This window comes from Uranotaenia lowii, chromosome 2 (assembly GCF_029784155.1).
Source record: "Uranotaenia lowii strain MFRU-FL chromosome 2, ASM2978415v1, whole genome shotgun sequence".
In the NCBI taxonomy this organism is placed as follows: Eukaryota; Metazoa; Arthropoda; class Insecta; order Diptera; family Culicidae; genus Uranotaenia; species Uranotaenia lowii.
In genome coordinates this window covers 36,296,225-36,318,885 of record NC_073692.1, presented here as the reverse complement: position 1 = coordinate 36,318,885, position 22,661 = coordinate 36,296,225, and the positions used below count along the sequence as shown (strand labels likewise).

At 32.6% G+C, this 22,661-nt stretch overlaps 2 protein-coding genes across 7 annotated transcripts in view; one reads left to right on the top strand and one right to left on the bottom strand.

Annotated features, from left to right (window-relative positions):
• Positions 1-19,328, top strand: part of LOC129741286 (uncharacterized) — a 51,476-nt gene extending 32,148 nt beyond the window's left edge. Inside the window, exon 3 of the mRNA XM_055733011.1 lies at positions 19,190-19,328. Within this exon, the coding sequence (XP_055588986.1) occupies positions 19,190-19,328 (139 nt within the window). The remainder of the gene's footprint in view (positions 1-19,189) is intronic.
• The window catches only part of LOC129745337 (integumentary mucin C.1-like), a 142,034-nt gene extending 122,004 nt beyond the window's left edge, over positions 1-20,030 (bottom strand). The window contains exon 1 of one of the 6 annotated variants that reach the window (XM_055738346.1): positions 19,707-20,030. The gene's annotated coding sequence lies outside the window, so the exon portion shown is untranslated. Of the gene's footprint in view, positions 1-19,525; positions 19,659-19,706 lie in introns of those variants that run through there. The other 5 variants (XM_055738349.1, XM_055738347.1, XM_055738350.1 and 2 more) reach the window with 5 other exon arrangements.
• Between the last annotated feature and the right edge of the window lie 2,631 nt (positions 20,031-22,661).

Genomic DNA, 22,661 nt, shown 5'->3' with positions numbered 1-22,661 from the left:
ATGTGTAAACATCAAGTTTTATAAAGCCGTCCCCACTTACCCCAGGTAGGGTTTGGAGACAAAATTTTAGATTTTTGCAAATAAACCCTTTTTTCTCAATTTTTAACCGTCGTTTCTTTTTTTAACTGGTTGTTTCGAATGTAAGGATTGTTTCAATGTAGAGTTTTTCGTCAAGAGCCAGCTAGTTTACGAGAAATTTGCGATTGAAAAAGATGTACATCAACTCCACATCGTAGTTAAAAATAGAAAATTTACAAAAAGTCACCGTAAACATCCGCAATTGTCGGAACCGTAACTCTTTTGCAGTTATTGGATAGATTACAAGTAAATTTAACATTCTGCATTAAAAGTTTGAAAACAAAGTACACAGTATTGTTTTAATAGCCACGGTCCCCACTTACCCCGCGTCCCCAGCTTACCCCGGTGTACCTTATATGAATGTGACTCTTTATAAAATTTGTAGAATAAAATGAATTATATTTAAAATAGAAAGTTTTTATTTTTATTAAGAGATCAGAAAATTCCCTTCTTGAATCAATATACAATATTAATGCAACAAAACAAAATCCAATTGGAAAATTTTTCTTCCAATATTCAATGATTTTATAATTTACATCATTTTTATCTTACACGTTGCTAAATTTTACTTCATTTTTTATTTTACACGTTGCAAAATTTAACTGGCGTGTAATTTCCAACTAGCACTGGAAATTCTGTCATATATGATACTTCTTTTTATTTCGTCATATGTGATGTGATTTTACAGATTTTTTTCGTAGTGTGTAGTTTTACAGGTTGAAAACAATTACGTGTCACGTAATTTAAATTACGTATTTTTTCAACCTGTAAAACTAAAGTAAATGTCTTGTCTGTTACAGGACATTTACTGTAATTTTAAATGATTTTCTTTTTTATTTTAAACCAATCAACTGAAAATTACTTGAATTTAATTTAGGTATCAAATTAGAAACGTCTGAGTGAAGTGTGCGAATGGTTTTGTTTTGTTTAGTGTAGGGATGAGATGAAGGATATGAAAAAAAGAAATCATATTTTATTAAAAATAAATTAAAATAATAGTTGTATTCGGCAACACTGAAGATAAATAAAATAAAATAAATTTCATTTTCAACGTTTGCTATTTTGGCAACACTAGGCAAACAAACAAAACAAAGTCAGTCATTGATCTATTCTTGTGAGCGACAGACGTGTTTAAGTGAATCTCTGAATTGAGATTCTGTTATCTTATTTTAATCGCCGCTGGGATATATTCTTGTTTAATTTTTGGCATTTCGGCGAGTTGTGAAAATTCAAGGTAGAATATTTAGAAAGAACATGAAAGTATTATAGTAGCACGCATCGATAGAATTGGCTTAGCAATAGAACAGCACATGTGAGCGCTGCTTGGGTGATTTTTTGCCCGGTCGGACACAATCTCAAATGTGTTCGACCCGTCCGTGTTTCAATGTGGGTAGGAATGCGATGGGTTTCTTCATCGCTTCCTATCAACATTGAAACGGCGCGCGGCAAAGAATCACGCAAGTAGTTCAAAAGCTGTTCACACAACAAAAGCCCTGCTCACATTTTTCACCAACTATTCAATTTCTTCTACCCAAAGCACTCTAGCTTTGATCTTTCCACCTATAATACTTTCATGTTCTTTCTAAATATTCTACCTTGAATTTTCACAACTCGCCGAAATGCCAAAAATTAAACATGAATTGAGATTCGTAAAATCACGACATTTGGGTCCTATCTTTTGATTCAAGATCGAAAAAATATCCAGTGATCGACGTCATGGCGGCCAGAGAGGTGTTTAAACGTGTGGAAAAAATGCGCGCATTTGTGGGACAGCTATTTTGTCACTAAATCAAATGTATTGATTCGAATCAACTTGTAGGAATATGGTTCAATTTTCCATACTTGTACGAGTTCTGCCAGCTGTCGCCCGGTGGTAACGACGGCTCCTCTTCAGCAACAATTACGATTTGAGGTTGTGCAATTATGATCAAATTTAGGTAGTAAGAAAATTTTAAGTTTCCATTTTTTTCTTTGTTAAATAAAGTAATTGAACGATACAGGTGTTGCATTTACTTTCAACGAAAAAAATTATATTCGTTTTGAAAAACAAAAATTCATAAATCGAGCAAAATCAATTCAATGAACCAAAATTTTACAGTACTGTAATTTTAAACCAGCCTGTAAAATAATATGTCCACGTAAATATATATGACATGTGATTTTTATGCGACCTGTAAAATTACGGTAAATGTCCTGCTCCTTTTTGTTACATGATATTTGCTGTAATTTTACAGAAAATATTTTTCTCTGTGTTGTTTCACTCGACTGCATCGAAAGCGTCATCGCTTAGTCATTTCTGTCACTCACTGTATTCGATCAGTGAATGCAGCTTTAGCTTTCAATCAGTGTCAGTGAAAGTTGCTGATAATTCCAGTAGGCATTCGTTTTTGCTATTTTTGAAAATTGTGAATTGGGATTCAAAAAAAAAAATACGACTTGAAACCGCTAAGACTACACGATTATTCAGGGGGGAATGGGATGTTATGGGATGAATATAAATTTCATAAAGATCGATTTTATGGCAATTGACATTAGCAAAAATATAAAAATGTGGTAAAAAAATGACAAAATTTTAACAAAAAATTGACAATAAAATGACAAAAATTCGACAAAACTTTGTCATAAATATGTATATGACAAAATTTGATAATTTTTTTTTACTAAATTATGATAAAAATGTGGAGAGAACATGACAAAATTATGACAAGAGTATGTTAAAAATCCGACAAATTTGAAAATAAAATGACAAAAATCTGACAAGTTTAACATTTGACAAAATTGTGTAATAAATATCAAAAACAAAATTATTATAAAATGACAAAATAAGACAAAAATCAGACAAATATAACAATTATGTATGATAAAATATTACAAATATCACAAAAGTATGGCAAAACTAGGGCATGAGTATGACATAAATTAAAGAATACAATGACAAAACATGCCAAAAAATTACGAAATTATGCCAAAAATCTGACAAATATGCTAAGATATGTCATAATTATGACAAAAACATTACAAAAATTTTACAAAAAAAATTACAAAAAACCGATAAGCCTTTGTCCAAAATATGACAAATGTGATAAATATAAAGCAAAATCATGACATAAATTTGTCAAAATTATTACAAAAAATTAACAATAAAATGATTATGACGTTATAACGAATGTGATAAAAGTATGACAACAATCTGGCAGATACCACATTTATCATATTTTAACATTTTTTCATATTTCTACATAGTCGGATTTTTGTCGTTATATTTTCAAATTTTTGTCATATTTTAATCATAATTTTGTCATATATGTCAGATTTTTGTCAGGATCTTGTCATATTTTTCCAATTTTCATATTTTTTTCTTTTGTGTTTTGTTCTTTTATTGTAAATTTTATGTCATAATTTTCTCATGTTTGGTCATTTTATTGTCAATTCATTGCCAATACTTTAGCATAATTATGTGATATTTTTGTTATATTTGTCATACTTTTCTCATAATTTTTTCAGTGTTTTTTACCACATTTATCATATTTTTGTCATAATTTAGATAGACTTGTCATATTTTTGAAAATTTTGTCATGATCAGTCAAATATGATTTGTGATATTTTTGACATAGTTGTGACGAATTTTTTTTTTTTTTTTCATTTTATTGTAACATTTTTGTCATATTTGTAAAATTTTTGTTATTTTGTTATAATTTTGTCATTGCTAAATTTTTGTCATGTTTGTGTCATAATTTTGTTATACTGTGTTGTTATTTTGTCATAGTTTTGTCCCTCACACTGGAACCACACGTTCCCTCGTCAGCGTTCTTCTCCCCAACCCGAACACTCATTTTTCAACAGGGGAACTAGGGATAAGACGCACACGTTAAGAATTTAATTCGAAAATAGTTTTTAAAAGTGGACTGTTCTTCACCAAAAATATATAAACAAGAACACTTAAACCAATTAAAAACGTATGATTCGTGAAATTTGGAAAGGCATGGTATGATTTCCATTTCGTTAGGGGCTAAGTGCGCATATTTGTGTACGTGTTAATTGATTAAAGTACACCCGAAAGTGTTTGCCTGGAAAAAACACTTCTATTTTACTTCACAGATGGAAAAAATGTATTGCTACGCGCATTGCTGCCAGATATACTGGCATTCTTGTGAATTGTTCATTAAATCTCTATAAAAATCAGAAATTTCAGATATTTAAATTCAAGTTATGTTTTCCAATTCCACTGCAACATAAATTAAAACAAATATGAAATTTGCTTATAGATAAACGGGTAAGGCGCTCTTTGCCCTGCCTCGACATGTTTGTTTAAAATCGTTCAAATAACAGAAATTATAATTGAGTATGGAAATTTTTCGTGAATATAAAGGCCAATTTTCATCATAACTGGCCTGGCTTCGATCAGACCGAACTGAACGCCATTCGAAAAAATTAAAACAGCAGATTTTGAAACTCATGTTATCCGAATGCAAAACCGAAAAAACATAAATAAACATAAAGTACTGATTCTGATTGATAAGTTTCTCAAATTCCGTATACAGTTGAAAATATTTGCAGATTATATTTAAGTGACACGAAAAAATGCTGAAGGCGTTCAGTTCCGTCTAGTCGAATCCCGACCAACTATAGATGACAGGTGATTTTTTTTTTGCTTCCAAATGCCTTAATGTCCTACGAGAAAAATTGAAAAATTGCCAGAAAAACTCCTTAAATTTTTTGTTTTCGTTTTTCGTAAAATTGATGTAATATAGAAAACTTAAAACGTCCACTCATGTTAAGGAACGCATCATAGTGAAAGTAGAACAGACTGCAGAAATGTTGAAAAATGTTTGTTTAGTGAAATATTGATGGTGGCACATCTTGTCGGCTCTGTGCATTTTATACCCTTTTCTCCTATATCTGATATCATTCAAAAAAGATGATATTGAAGATTTTAACTCATTTGATAACTTTGTTGAAGACAGCAAAATGATTTTACTTATGCTTCAAGAAATACTGAACATTTCATTTAGTTAAAATTTTCATTAAAATTCCGTCAATTTTCTTGCCTTTTGCAGAATTGGAAAAAAATTGACAAAAAGAAAACTTCTTTCACTCTTTTTTCTGTACCGTCATCCAGCGAAAGATTGATTAATATTCTCAATATTTTTCGATTATTTTTTCTGTTCAGGGGAATGTGGCATGTTTCATATTTTTAAAACCAGTACTGGACTCCTAAATATGAACGTAAAACATGGTTGCAGAAATTATAAGACTACTTTAAGTTCGATTTAAAAATCAATTTCGTCTCTATGTAAAATTTGATGCTTTGGGGTAACACTGATCAGTCTCTATTTTGACGGTTTTTATGAGTTTTATTGATCATAAAGGATATAAAACACTTTCTGAATTTCTGTGTTTCGTGTTTAGATTTCTTAGCGGTCGAAAATGAAAAACAACATCGCGGTCCTTAATGTGTTAAGGCCAAACAACAATTTAAACCAAAAGATGGACGACAATGATGCTGCATAAATTAGGAAGCTAAATTTTTTAACATTACTAATAAAATAATACCTACAAAAGCAAATAAAATTTTGCATTCAATCGATTTCCTAGGCCTTCGCGCTATTCTCCTTTTATTATTGCCTTCAAACTTTACCACTTGATAGTGTTTTTAGCCTTCTGTCCTAGACTGGTTTGCACTTGAAAAATGTTTCTATTTTTTAAATATCAGAGATTTACCTCAAACTAAAGGGTGATACGGTCGAAATTTGGTCAATATCAACTTGAAGTATTTTTTTCAATTTTGCATTTAAAAAACCTGAACACCCTTCATTTTGAAGGTGTGTGTGTAGAATGTTGCTTCTATTTTGATTATTGAAATTAACTCCTCAGTTGTCAAAATGCCGTCCAAGGAAGAAGAGCAGCGTATCAAAATTTTGCTCGCGCATCGCGAAAATCCGAGCTACTCGCATGTAAAGCTGGCAAAATCACTAAAAGTTGCCAAATCAACCGTTACAAATGTAATTAAAGTGTTTGGGAAACGTTTGTCAGCCAGGAAGTCTGGATCGGGGGGAAATCGAAAACCGGAAGCCGCTGAGACGACAAAGAGAGTTGCCGGTAGTTTCAAGCGAAACCCTAACCTCTCTCTCCGAGATGCCGCAAATAAGCTGGTTGTATCGTCTACAACCGTGCATCGAGCCAAAAAACGAGCTGGACTATCGACTTACAAGAAGGTAGTGACTCCAAATCGCGACAATAAACAAAATACGACGGCCAAAGCGCGATCCCGGAAGCTGTACACGACGATGCTGACGAAGTTTGACTGCGTGGATGACGAAACCTACTGCAAAGCCGACTACAAGCAGCTTCCGGGACAGGAGTTTTATACGGCAAAAGGAAGGGGAAAGGTAGCTGATATTTTCAAGCCCATGAAACTGTCAAAGTTCGCGAAGAAATATCTGGTTTGGCAAGCCATCAGTACCTGTGGCTTGAAAAGCAGCATTTTCATAGCTTTCGGGACTGTCAACCAAGAAATTTACGTGAAAGAGTGTTCGAATAAACGTCTGCTGCCGTTCCTGAAGAAACACGGTTGTTCCGTACTGTTTTGGCCGGATTTGGCATCTTGCCATTACGGTAAAAAGGCCATGGAGTGGTACGCCGCCAACAACGTGCAGGTGGTTCCCAAGGACAAGAACCCTCCCAACACGCCAGAGCTCCGCTCAATTGAGAAATACTGGGCTATTGTCAAGCAGAACCGAAAGAAGACCAAAAAACTTCTAAGGACGAGCAGCAGTTCAAGGCAAACTGGCTTTCTCCGGCGAAGAAGATGGACAAGGTGGCTGTACAAAATCTGATGGCAGGGGTTAAGCGTAAGGCCCGGCAATTCGGATTTGGAAAAGCGAAAGCCTAACTGAATATTTTCCTGAATTTTATACTAATTAAACTTGAAAAAGAAATTTAATTTGATTTTCTAAATAATCGATTTCACCGATTTACACGCGTTTTCCCTTGACCAAATTTTGACCGTATCATCCTTTACAACGAACACTAAACCAAAACTATACATTTACTAAGGAAAAAACATAAACTCTCACATAAATCAACGTGTTTGCTTCGAAACGCTTTTATTTTATTAGAAAGGGTGTTTGTTTGCGAGCCTTCGAGAACAAAATATTTAAAGATTTCAAAATCACGTTTTTACTTACATTTGTAATTTTTTTAAAACAAACAAATTTTTCTTAATTTGAAGCTCGACTAAAAGGATTTTAAACGTAGAAAAAGTTTTGAGATATTTTAATTTTAGACTTAGTTATTGATGATTATCTGGAAAAATATCATGTTGATCAAAGTTACCTCGGTGATCAATGATACCCTGTTTTACGGTACTCAAAATTACTCGCGATCTTCGCGAAAGTTGATCATTGAATGAAAACTTTTTTTTTGAAAAATATTGTAATGTTCTATAGTTTTGCCAATCTCGAAAATAGGAACTGATTGAAAGAAAAAATTAATTGCATATATGTCATCAGTGCTTCCAAATTATTCAAAATCAAAATCAGTTGTAAAATTTTTTACACTTTGAAAAATGATAAATTGTGTTTCCTTGTGTCATTCATTTACTTTTTTCATTCTTTGAAATAAACAAATAAGTAAAATTTAAAAAAATGTAAAATAAATCATATGCGAGCGATTTTATCTTGCAAACCGTAGCAACAAAGGTTCACGGACATTTTTCGGACGAATTTCGCCCGTGATGGTAGAGTGTTTTTCCCAAATGGCTGCGCGCTTGTTTGTTTGGGTGCCAAAAATTCAGACCACAATTGCAAATAGTGGGTAGATGGCAAGCAAAATTATTGTAAGGCAACCAAATGTGTGGAGAAAAACAAACAGATGCGGTTCAAAAGATGGTTTTTGCAGATATTTTTTTTTCTTCCATCTGTTTGCCCACACGGGGTTTCTTTGTTTGCTCGTGAAATATGATTTTTGGCGGTTGATTCTCACATTCGAACGCCATTCATACAGGTAGAAGGTAGGTATGTAGCGTTCGTTCATGTTTGGCTAACCAAAAGTCCATAGAACGAATAACGAGCAGAGCTGAGAGACCGGCTCAAGTCGGAAAGTGAACAACTACCGGTGAAACCCGGCAGAAGATCTGCTTGGATGATGGCTAGCAACTAGTAAGGTCGCTTCGCTTTGCTTCTGAATTCGATTGCCATTTTTACGGGTCGCCGGTCAATGCAATTTCGCGCAGCTTTGAACGTCTCAAATTGGAACTGAATTGGCGCGTGTGTGTTACCCTTATTTTCTATATTGGCTTCGAGCGTTTCCGATGATGATGGCTATCAAAATCGAATTAGTTCCGAAAAAAAAATGAAATGAACGAAGAGGGGACTTTTGCTCCTCTGATGGCCTTGCATCAGTGCAGATTTGCAGAGGTAATGAGATAATGATGCACAAATGACGCAGAAAAAAAACGCAGTACAATCTAACGATCAACAGTACTGTCAAGAACGGTTTTAAAGATTTGTTCATGCAGAGCAACATCCTTGGAGAGGATGCATTCTACATTGAAATTTGAAGCACGCCAACGATTAATTTGTTTTGCAAACAGAAAAACATTGAATCCATTTATTTTCGTGCTGGGTGTGTTATGAAGAGGAGAGTTTAAGTAGGCGTTGCCTTGTAACGACGTCAAAATTTCACTCCTAGAAATATGTTTTACTGAAGTAAGAAAATATGTAGTATAAAAAAAGTTTAATTGAACATTCATTATTATGAACATTATTGAGAAGTGCCCTATGATGGTAGGAAAATCTTGTGAATATTTCAAACACCACAAAGATGTGAGAAGAGGCTTAAGAAGTTTGGGTTGACAAAGTTCCCAGTAATAAACAAGCATCAGCCCTGCTCCTGCCAGCAAAAGACGCACGGATTCGGATCTGTGAAAAATGAATCCTCTCGATGAAAACTTATTTGGTGAGATCCGACTTTTACAGATTAATATTTAAACATTGCATTGTTTTTATAAAAACCGATATGAAGCATTTGGCATATAACAAGGTAGAACAATCATTTACCTAGATGAATCTGAGCCATTTTTTTCAATTTTGATTAAATTAAATGTATATAGGTACCTACATTTTATCGATAATTGAATAGATCTTCTAGAAGGCTTTTAAACCGAAACTTTTACTGAAAATTTGAAACCTGAACCTGATAGTTTAAAAAAAAAAGGAACCCCGAATCCGATAATCAAGGAGCATGTCGGTGGAGCAACAATCATACTATTTTCTGGAATTTTAATGTGTGGTCTTCTTGGTCGAAAAAAGTTGTAAGAGTTGCTGCTTAGCCAAAATAACGTTGATAGAGGGTATCAAGTTCTAATTTTTTCGAGAAAATTGCAAAAATTGCATTTGAAAAATAGTAAATAGTAAAAAGTAATATTATGTGTTAGTTCTAAAACCGAAAGGAATTGCAACAGCAACTACACTTATTGAAAATCCTGTTAGTTCCTTGCCTTATACAATGCTGAGTAATTTGGGCTAAGAAGTACCTCACAAAACTGATTCTAGATTAACATTATCAGAATCTGATGCTTACCCAGGTCCCCATCATAATTCTGATCTTTAAGCTAATCCTTATTCTAATCCTGATCCTTATCCTGATCCTTATTCTGGTCCTTATCCTGATCATTATCCTGATCGTTATCCTGATCCTTATCCTGATCCTTATCCTGATCCTTATCCTGATCCTTATCCTGATCCTTATCCTGATCCTTATCCTGATCCTTATCCTGATCCTTATCCTGATCCTGATCCTTATCCTGATCCTTATCCTGATCCTTATCCTGATCCTTATCCTGATCCTTATCCTGATCCTTATCCTGATCCTTATCCTGATCCTTATCCTGATCCTTATCCTGATCCTTATCCTGATCCTTATCCTGATACTTATCCTGATCCTTATCCTGATCCTTATCCTGATCCTTATCCTGATCCTTATCCTGATCCTCATCCTGACCCTTATCCTGATCCTTATTCTGATCTTCATCCTGATCCTTTTCCTGATCCTTTTCCTGATCCATATCCTGGTCCTTATCCTGATCCTTATACTATCCTTATCCTGATCCTTATCCTGATCCTTATCCTGATCCTTATCCTGATCCTTATCCTGATCCTTATCCTGATCCTTATCCTGATCCTTATCCTGATCCTTATCCTGATCCTTATTCTGATCCTTATCCTGAACCTTACCGTGATCCTTATCCTGAGCCTTATCCTGATCCTAATCCTGATTCTCATCCTGATCATAATCCAGATCCGGATATTCAGATATTCAATCGTTATCTTGATCCTGGTCTTAATTTGGGATACTGAACCTGATCATGATCATGATGTTGATCCATATTCTGATTTCGTGGTCAATGTTCATCAATTTTTGATGATTTCTCCAAAGGCATATTCATACTCATCACTTTTAAATGACTTTTCTAAACTTTCCAATAATCATATACCATTTCCCGTTATTGTGATATTGAATTCTCTGTTTACAACTTTGTTTGCATCGAAATGGTACAAATTGAGCGAAATGATTTACCTTGACACAAACTGAGTAATTACACTAGTCAACAGATTTTTTTAACTAAGTGAACTGAAGATTATTTTTACTGTAATATCGAGCATTGAATTCGAAAATGGTATTCAAAACATCCTCAGGAAAGAAGCTTGTAAGTTCTGCAACATATATGAAATTTTTAGAAAATGAAAAAAAAGTTGTTTTTTTAATATAATAATTGAAAAAAGTTGATAAACGAATTTTGTAGCGATTTTTTTTTTCAACGGTGGTTTAAGGCACGATTGTAACATTTTAAAAATTTTATTCTCTATGGGCTTAAAATGTAAATTTAAAACAAAAATTTCAATTGGTTATTTATCAAAATTCGTTAAAAATTGTAGAAGTTACGGTTATACAAATATTTGAAATTTTAAATGATATAACGAACTACAGTGTACAGTAGACAGTAATAACTCTGCTGTACACTGTGGTTCCTTAATTTTTTTTAAATCAAACATTACTGTTAAAGTAAAGTAAACATAACTTCAACAATTTTTTACCGTTTTTGATAAACAACCACTTCAAATCTTAGGTTAACATTGAAATTATTATTTTTTTTTAAATTTTACCATTGAGTCTCAAACCGTCGTTGAAAACAATTTTTTCCTTGAAAAATGCGTATTCAACGGTTTTTTTTGATCAAAAAATTCACAAATATTATCAATACAGTTAATCATACGCAAAAATGTTGTTCAAATGATCGATAGTAAAACTATTCACGTTTAATATGCAAAAAACAGATTTCAATTTAATGATAGACAATTCGAGATATTCGGATCGTAATACAAGTACATTTTTGTTTCTTTTTTTTCAAAATTTCTTATTTGAGGCATAGCTCAAAAACTGTTCTACTGAGATTTTTTTAATATCATTTTCGGATTTAGCGTTTTCACATCAAAAATTTGGATCAGTGAATAAAGTTCACGATTTTTCATAACTTTTTTAAACTAGTGTTATCATTGCATGAGAATATTCTCAAAATAATTCTCTATGCTAATCATAAACATCAAGACCAAGCAGACATAGAATTCTCGCGACTTAGCTATTGATTTCAGAGTATTGAAATGTTCGGCACGGTTAATAACCATAAGAATATCAATCGTGAGTTAAGATTTGAACAGGATTATCTGAAGCAAAGAGGTTTAATGGCGTTTTATGTTAAAAAAATATATCTTGCTTTCGACCCTCAAAAAATGTTCTAGATACCCGGAGGATTGTTTAAATTTGGGCCCAAATGAAAGGGGAAAGTTCCAGCTTCCGATGAAAAAAAATCTCACTTGACATTTCGTGAAGGGATGGTATTCGGAACGTCTACCTTCCTAAATGGCCCAATGTGGCATGTCAAGGCCGTGCGAACGGGGGGGATCTTAGGGGTTTAACCCCCCCATGGAAAATTTTTCCAAGTCGAATTTTCACAAAAAGAAATGAATTTACTAAAGTTCCAGAAATTTCTTTATCCCAAAAGGTGTTCAAAAATAAGTTTAAACAAATATGTCAGAAAATTGGCTCGCCTCCGGCGGAAGTTTTTCCTTAATCATTCTTCACCAAAAACATTTCATTTAACCACATTATATGACCTTCACGAATTGAAACTTATTTTTTTTAATTTTAAGTTTAGAGTTTTTATTGAAACTTATATCTTGACACACAAAAACCCTACCTTTAGAATGGGTTTTCATTGAGAAGTGTAATAAAAAAAGTTTAGAATTTGAAACAAACTATTATAACTTCAAAATTCATGCATCGTATAATAATTTTACACATCATCAAGTTATAAGCCATGTGACAGGTGTTCAATACTCACAATAGTTAATAGAATTAGAAAAAAAAATCTAAAACCTAGCATCCATTACTTTATAACTAATCTCTTTGATTATTAAAAAATCGATTATGTCATTACAAATGTTATGCTAAAATGAAACATGAAACAAATTTCAAACTCAGTTAAATACTTCTCAATGCTCAACTTCACATTCAAAATGGTTTTAATAAATTACAAAAGGCCACCAAATTCCCATTTTCCAAGGTTCAAAGAATTTAATAACATAATATGGTTAATGTGGGTGCCCTTAATACAAATATTCAATTAGTTCTTTTTCTATCAGCTTTTATTTTTCAATTAAATTTTGAAAATAGGTAAAATCATTTGAGAAATTTCTGCATTTTTTGGCAAGACCTTACAAATTCAAAATGAAGGTTGTAAACTAATGATCAATTTTCTTCAAGACCGCAAGTACTTTTAACTTCTGCGGAAAAAGTAATAAAGATTTTCTATTTGTTTGCTTTACCCCATTTTTTAAAATACGGGAGTTTAAACGATTTTTTGAAAAGTTATTAACCATATTGAATTTTTGATACCTTTAAAACGAACATAAAATCGTTTTGCAGAAATTAATAAATTTGTTCAATGCAATGAAATCTGTTATTCTAACTTTCTCCACTAATGTCAGTAATACAAGTGATGATAGTTTTCGATTTTTACAAAACTTTAGAATTTAAATTTTTTAGATCATTTTTCATTTTAATCACTCAAAATTCAACCCAACTTCATTTTAAAAATCATAAACATCATATCACCAAAACAAGAGGTTACAGAAAAAATCTGACAAAAGATCAGAGTTCAGGACGCTAAAATCTACCAAATTTTTGAAGTCATAGGTTTCAAAATGCTGTTTCCTTGAGCAATAAATTTTTAAAAGAATTTTTAAAGTTTCAGGATATATTTTTTGAAAAATTTTCTTCTGAATTTTCAGAAAAATTTATCTTTTTCATGTTTTTTCCAAATAATTTTACCGAATTGTATAGAATCGTTTTTCAAATTTTACCGAATTTTTGAAATCAGATTTTTATACTTTTTGTAATATTGTTAATAACTTAGTTTCGTTTTAAATCCTGAATTTTTGTGTTTTAAGAAAATAATATTCTTGTAAGCCTATAACTCTAAATTTTCATTAAGAAAAAACCTAATTTCTATATTTTGTTCTAGGAACAAATATTTAAAAAAACGACGGCAACATATAAAAGGCTTAAAATTTTAAACTACAAAACTGGTGCTCGAAAAAAATCTATTTTTGATTATTTAAAGTCATCTTTCTTGAATCGAGCATCTTTTTTTAATAATCTATGCAAAGTTTGAAAAATGACTCGGAATAGCAGCTGTAAAGCTAAGTTTTAATGTGGAATGTTAAGCAAATTTATTTTACAATTGAGTTTTGGTTTCTTTTTAAATCTGGTGTTATATTTTATATACTCCATTTCTGTGCACTGATTCTTATGTCCGAAGCTTTAAATTCGGGTTTTATTCGAAATTTCAATTCGCACTCTATTTCTGCTGTTTCTGAAATACTGATTTCAATTTTGTAAAGAAGACTTTTTCTAAATAATTTCTAGTTTAAATTTAAATTTAGAATAACGATTCTGAAAAATTTATCAATAACTAGCTGATCCCGTACGAACTTCGTTTCGCTTTAAATCATTGGTACGTCAAAATGAGTTTAGAAAATGAATTCGAAACATTCTTTCGACAATTTTGGAGAAAAAATTCAACAGTGTTTAAAGTCACTACTATAACTATTACTTGAAATTCAAATTTAACGGTTGATTGGCTTTTTATTAAAATTTATGGAGAGTGTTTTCTTCTCGATCGGTTGCAAAATCTAGACATTATGGCAGAAACATGTACTATTTGTTTATGTGCACGACTCTTTTGCTTGACCTTCACACTTAAATTGGTATCAATTAACTGCCTCCAACAAAATTATTGCACAAAACACTGAACTTTCAATGAAACCCTTTTTTTCTGTCCCATGGCCCGAAATTCGATAATTGAAACCAATTTTATGTTCCTCAAAACTCCCTTGTGCCATTTTTACTTTTCAAATTATATGTAAAATATCGTCAGGAACTTGAAAACAGTGAACAGTGAATATAGACGCCCCTTTCGCCGACCCTTGACACGGAACATGCTACCTGGAGACAATTGCTCATAGTTTATAACCCTCATCTGAACATTTTCATCTCAATCCGATGCATGATCACGACAATATCGCGATAACAGTGAGCAACTAACATGGACGGCCTTTTTTTGACCACGATTCAAAACTTGACACCTGAAATCAATCATTTTTTCTGTTAAACTCCCATGTGTCAATTTTCATTACAATTCTATGCTCAATCAATAGAATATCGTCAAAACAGTGAACAGATAATAACCCCTTTTGCTCAAGATTTGAAACCTGAAAGCAAAAGAGCGTCACTCAAAACTCCTATGCGGAAATTTTGATCTCAATCCAATGTAGAATAACGTCAAAATCACAAAAACATTAAAGTTGGGTATGGACGACTCCTTCAGCCGACTTCTGATCCGCAATTCGAAACTTGAAATCGATTGCTCGTCCCTCAAAACACTCATGTGCTAATTTTCATCACAATACGATCTATAATAACGCCAATATCGCAAAAATATTAATCAGTGGATTTGGACGACCCCTTTGGCCGACCCTTGACCCTAAATTTGATAACTGTTATCGATTGCTCGTCTCTCAAAACACTCATGTGCAAATTTTCATCACAATCCAATGTAAAATAAAGCCAATATCACAAAAACATTAATCAGTGGATATGGACGACCCCTTTTGCCGACCCCTAACCCTAAATTTGATAACTGTAATCGATTGCTCGTCTCTCAAAACACTCATGTGCAAATTTTCATCACAATTCAATGTAAAATAAAGCCAATATCACAAAAACATTAATCAGTGGATATGGACGACCCCTTTTGCCGACCCCTGACCCTAAATTTGATAACTGTAATCGATTGCTCGTCTCTCAAAACACTCATGTGCAAATTTTCATCACAATCCAATGTAAAATAAAGCCAATATCGCAAAAACATTAATCAGTGGATATGGACGACCCCTTTTGCCGACCCCTGACCCTAAATTTGATAACTGTAATCGATTGCTCGTCTCTCAAAACACTCATGTGCAAATTTTCATCACAATCCAATGTAAAATAAAGCCAATATCGCAAAAACATTAATCAGTGGATATGGACGACCCCTTTTGCCGACCCCTGACCCTAAATTTGATAACTGTAATCGATTGTTCGTCTCTCAAAACACTCATGTGCAGATTTTCATCACAATCCGACGGAAAATAACGCCAATAACGTGAAAACAATGTTTGTCTTGTATGGACGACCCCCTTCAGAAGGGGTCGTCCAAAAATCTAAAAACATTTTTCATCATTCCTGGTCCTAATGAGTATCCATGCCAAATTTCAGACCTCTAGCTCTTAAGACGGCTGAGTCTATAGAGGACAAACAAACAAACAAACAAACAAACAAACATACAGATAATTGCTTTTTATATATATAGATTCATCGGAAATCGCAATAACTTAAAATATTGATTCTAATTGATTTTGAATCGTATTAGTAAAACTTTTTTTCTCTAGCATTTGTGCTGGTCATACATTAGTAAGAAAATGGTTTATTTTTGATGGAGCGAGGTTGATTTTTTACAGAATTTTTAACGGTTTTTACTACAGTCGTTTTCACTTGAAATATCTGAGACTGATAGCCGTTAAAAATCCTTAAAAGAAAATGGTGTTAGAAATCAATTTGCATATTTGGTATGCATTTTTGGTATGAATTGTTATTATTCCTAGCTGACTTTAAATTTCGAAAACCCCCTCCATGGACGGGTCCTGCGCACGGGCCTGTGGCATGTGTTCTTCAAATAAAGGGTTTTTTTCAAATTCGAACGTTTGCGCCGGGGTCTTCAGAATTTTTACAAAATATGGTTTTTTTTTTGTGGTTCAAAATCGCATGATTTTCAGAAGATTTTAAGAAAAAATATTTTCCAAGATATTGAAGGTTCGATTAGAGAAAGAAATTTAACCATATTTTAGATGCCTATAATTTTTTCTTTTTTCAACAAAAATCATAAAAAAGCATATCAAGTAGTAATCTTTTACATGAAAAATTGTAAATAAGCCATAAACATTTTTTTTAGTGCCGTCTGCTTCACAAAATATTCTGCAAAAATTACCATTTTGTATCTTAGTTCATAACTGAAAACATTAAAATGCGTCATTCACTACTTTAAGAGTTATAAAAGAAATAATATCTAGAAAACTATCTTTTTTATCAAAGAAAAACTAACAATTCTCGAAAAAAATGTACTACACACAGCGTTGAAGCAAAAATACTTATCAAATCAGGAAAAAACAACATTTTTACTTGCTTTGTACAGAGTTTGCAGAAAAGTTGATTTCAAATTTGAACGAAGAATCGGAGTAACCAGCAATGAGAATGTTGCTTTCATAGTCTGGTCTTACACTGAGCACATTAACTTTACGTTCAGTGATCATTGTAAAGCATAGTCAATGCTATTAGGTGAAGTTACTGTGTTCTGAAAACACAAAAAAAAAATCATAAAAAATTCTCTCGTAGAAATGTTTAAATTGCTCTTCTTTCGGGAGTTAAACACTAAAAGTTCTAAAAAAATATTCCAAATAGAACAAAACAGCAATGCTGTTACCTCAATAAATTTTTAAATTTTATATTTCGATTTATTGAACTTTGTTTAAAAAAAATAACAAAATGTGATTTGAAGGTCTTTTTTTATCACTTTAAAATGTTTTCCACATGAAAAAATAGCAATAAAAATACTTATTCCAATAAGTCAATCGATAGATTATAATTTGAACTTCATAATGCCATATTTTCAAAACAATCGAAAACTCTCGATTTATTTTAAGAAAAAGTTTTCCAAAATGTATGTTATAAGTTATTGATCCCTAGAGTCCAAAAAGATATATTCTTCTGAATGGATCGTGATCATTGGTTATCAAGAAATTACTAATATTTGTCCAATAACTAACGTTTATGCAATAACTATCTGTTAAAAGAGATTGAAAATACTGTGTTTATCTAAAAACTAGAAAATTACCCCTTAAAGTATGCAATGACTCTAGGGTAGTAGACAAACTTATAGAATTCTCTTTGTCTGACACTTACAAACAGAGAAATGAGAACTAAAACACTCAACGAAACTTTCATTTATGGATTTTTCTATATTTTTGGCAGGGTCAGGGCTAAGGTTGCAGATACAAATTCTGTGTTTTTGCGAAAAAAAATTTCTGATTTTCTGTGATTTAACCCAGAAATTCTGTGGTGGTTTTCTGTGATGGAAATAGCATCAATTTCAATGAAAATTCATGGAAAAATTTTTTTTTTATGTTTAACTTGTACAAATCAATTAAAACTAACAACTAACAATAAATCATGATTTTTCAAAACAAAGTTAAAAATCCAGAATTTATATTATCAAAAAAATTTGAAAAATGTACAAAATTTAGAAAATCTGTGAAATTTGTGAATATTTAAAAAATTCTGTGTTCTGTGACACAGATTCCGGGATGAAAATTTGCTCTAAATTCTGTGAAACTATAGAGTTTCTGTGATATCGACAACCTTCGTCAGGGTACCCTGAATTAAGGATCAATCTCCTTTAGTATTTAAAGCTTTAAGTCTTCTATTGCTTGAAAAATATCACAATTTTTTCGTCTTACAAAATGCTTTTAGTTTAACTATGGGTTTATGTATCGTTCTAACCAGTTGAGAATATAATCTTGAAATTACACGCTTTCCGAAAATGCAAAAGACGGCAAGTTGCAAAATTTTCCCTAAAATATATGGTGAAAATAAGATATGGGAATCAACTCACACTTCGATCAAAATTGAACAAAAATTACAGTTTTGTTGTAAAAGATATTACTATAGTTTAGATAACTTATTATAATTACGTAAAAATATCTAATGATTTCATTAAAAATAAGTTTCAAATAACAAAGTAAGGAAAAATTCTCAATCCGTAAATGTTAAAAATTCAACCATAAAGTTGAAAAATTTAAATTGAATTACAAGCTTACACCTTTTTGGAAGGCCAATAAAAAAATGAGGAAAAAAAAATCGTTTTAATATACTTTGGATTCTGTCAATCAAGAAGCTGAGATCCTGCAGGCTGAAAAATTTCTCGTTTTAAAAATACTACCAGTATTTTTGTGAACAAGTTGATCTACTGACATACATGTATGAATACTCAAATAATTTCTTAAGCTTAAAGCTAAACGCTCAACGAGTAACTGGTGGAAGTTTTGTGGAAATGCTGGGTTTCTTGTTGGGCCATGTAATCAAAATTCTATCCGAAAAGTTAATAAGTTTATAGAAATGGGCTCGCAATCAGTGCCACAGAAAAAAAAATAAACGTGATTTTTTTTAAAATTTAGTGTATTCTAGAGAGTGGGATAGTTTGAAATCTACGATTTTAAACCTAAATTAGTTCATTCCAAAAAATTGACAAGAAACGTTCAATCATTTTTTTTTTATTATGAACGTTTGTTTGTGAATTTCTTGAAAACTATCCGATTATTTCGAACCACGCATAACATTTCATGAACATTCCCTCGTTATATTTCCGAACCAAAACAAAAACAACATATTCCAAAAGATGGATGTCAACAACGTCGTTTACCGTTTCCCATGCCAAGGCAGCTGCAAAGCATGGCCAGGTGCTAATAAAGGGGACTTTCTCACTTTCCATTGAGGCCGGCCACACACTCATCTGGAACGCCGTCCAGGGTGGATGAGATTCTCATCATGTGTATGTACTTTGCGAAATTCTGCAACTTTCACACGCGCCTCGAGACATTCCTCAGTCGCAAAAGGAAGGCAGTTGGATTGGGGAAGGGCAAGACATAAATATTAAAATTCAACTCAAACATGCTCGCACGAGTCATCCTTCCCATTCACTGGAAGCGAAACAGCGGCAGTATGTGTCACCCACCGGAAGGTTCTTTCAATCCACGAAGAATTAATTCCCTTCACGTTCCTTTGAGGGGGCTTGGGATTTAAACACTACTAAATAACCACACTTTTTGACGTTTGGAACAACATGCAGTAATGCGATTAGCATCGATTAGCAATAAATATGAGAGGCAGAAACAAATATTTAAAAAAAAACCCACAAACACTCAGGTCGGCGCGGCTACCTTTTCTAGAATTGTCTGACAAGCGCAACCGAATTGTAAATTCAGGGCAGCTAGACCGAATAAATCACGGTGCGCAACACTCTACTAGATATTTACTCGGCGAATCGCTCACGCGCCACCAGACAAAACAGTTCCAAATTCAAATCGACCGATCACCACGCGATGAGAACAAGCACCCACAACACGTAACTGGTCGATTTCGGTAAACCCTGATTCCGCAGCTAAGAACCGCCGAAAAGCTGAATCGCGCGCGTGAAGCTCGAAAGTGCAACTGAAGGCTGGCTGCCCTCGTACGCTATACGCCAGCAAGCAAGCACCGACTTCAACAAGTCCATCAGATGGTGCGCCGCCAACCGCCACGCCGGCCGTTTTGGTCCCGATCGACGATGCTAGACGCCCGATCAGCGCTCGTCGCGATCGCGCAAACTTTTTAAGATGAAGACAAAGCATGGGAGTACGAAAAAAACACAGCACAGGTGTAGTAGGCTCACTTGCTTACTTAGCTCTGAGCTGAGCTGTGTTACCGGCTCCAGACGAGGGGTATTTCGATGTAACTGAAACACCCTATAATTCTCATCCAGCCAAGAGTGTCGATTTGACACTACAGATCGGACTAGATGATCCGGGCATAAATTAAAAAAGTCGTGATTTATCAAAGATTAATTTTCTTATAATTTATTTTGACTTTTGAAGTCAAGTTGCATCGACTTCGTGGGTCTAGCAAATAGGCTGGAAAGTTGGATGATTGTCAAAAACCTTTTTAATCAGGTGATTGATAAAGCGTTAAGGTAACCCTACAAAAAGTGACTTTATTGGTCGAGTGATCGAGGAACTAGTTTTCATGATTTTTTACCATCCATCCTTATTCTTTGATAATGATCCAAAAAATGACTCTTTTAATTGAAAAATGTTAAATTGCTTCCCAATCTAGTAAATTGCATGACATTTTTGTCGAAATTCTCAAAATTTACAGAAAATACAAAATGGTCAAATTTGACAAAATTTGCAATTTTGACTAATTTAAACGATTGACTTGATTAATGAATTACTGAACAAAATTGACAAAATTTACAAAAAAACAGAATTGTTAAATTTTTAAAATTGATTAAATTTGCAAAATTTTTTGATTTGACAAAATTGAAAAAAAAACGGTCAAAATTGACACACATATTTTAAAACTTATAATAATTTCAAATTTTTCAAAATTTACAGAATTGACCAAATTAACAAAGTTAACAACACTGACAAAATTGAAAAGATGAAATATTTAACAAAATTTCAAAATAAACGAAAATTAACATAAACGACAAAAATGATAAATGTCAAAAATTCATTAAATTGACCAAAATGACAAAATATATCAAATTATTGGTTAATTGGCAAAAATGACAAAACTGATAAAATTGGAAAAAATTGGAGAAAAACATAAGTGACAAAATTGACAAAAAGTCATGGCAAAGATAATAAAAGAACAAAAGTGATAAAAATTACAAAAAATGACTAAAATAACAAAAAATGCAAAAAAAAACAAAATTAACTTAATCGACAGTCAACCTTTTACAAAATTGACTGAATTCTAAAACTTCACAAGATTGACAAAGTTTACAGAATCGACAAAATTGATAAAGTTTTCAAAGTAGATAAAACTGACAAATTTCACAAAAATAACATAAAGGACATGAATTACAAAAATGACAAAATTGAGAAAAAGCGACGTAAATGACAAAGTTGATCAAATTCACGCCATTGACCAAATTATCATAAATGAAAAACTATCAATATTCATAAAAATGGCCGAAACGAAAGAAAAAAAACAAAATTGACAAAATTGTCAAAATTGTAAAAAAATCATTAAATTGACAAAATCTACAAAATTTACGGAATTCACAAAATGGACAAAATTGATGGAATTTAGAAAATCGATTAATTACAAAATCAACAAATTTGGATAAATGGCAAATTTGACAAAATCGACATAACGAACACAATGTTAAAATTTACTGAAATGACATAAATGGCAAAATTGAGCAAATTGAAAAAACTAACATAAATGATAACTCCTCAAAATTTCCTAAATTGAGTGAATTGACAACAGTGACAAAATTGACAAAAATGATTGACAAGCTGGTCAAACTATCACAAAGTTTACAAAATGGAAGAAATGGTCTCTAAATTAACAAAATTGACATGTAAAATATCTAGATTTCGTCAGTTTTTGCTTGTTTTGTCAGAAAAAGGCATGTAAATAAATTATTTTACTGAAGTTTTTCTTTTCTATCACTAATCACTAATCGTACTTCAAGCCTGCCGCAGCGACGCCGACGGTCCACTTTACTGCCCCAGCCGGGGAAACTACGCAATGTCCCGCTTGGCTCGCTTTCCCGCTCACACTCGCTCACTGACTGACTGGCCCGCGTACACGCTCATGTTGGATGATCAAGTCTCGGTTCTATCCATACACACATACCCCTCCTGTCCTATCAAAATGTAAAAAAAAATATTACTAAAAAAAAGTTGTTCGATATACAACAACAGGACCATAAAGAACCTTGAAGCACAAGAAAGATGGGCAAGAATTTTTTTTTTGAAAACCTGTTTTTGAGAAACTTGATTTTTTTAACTTGATTTTTTTTAACCGCATGTTCAAGAAACTCCGTGAGGGAAAAATTATCAACGAATACCTGCGACTTCTTCTACTATTTTTGGAAAATTTAGCTTATGTTATTTGATATTCAAGCATTTTATGAAATTTATAATTGATTTTTCGTTCCGAATCCTCACTTTTTTCGCATGAACAATAACTTGACTTGCTCTCAAGACATATTGTATTGATCATCTTAAATAACATTCTTAACTTGCTTTTCAATTTCACGTTATTCTATGAAGCTTCCTAGCTATTTTAACAAATCGTTTGACTTAAATTCGTCACAC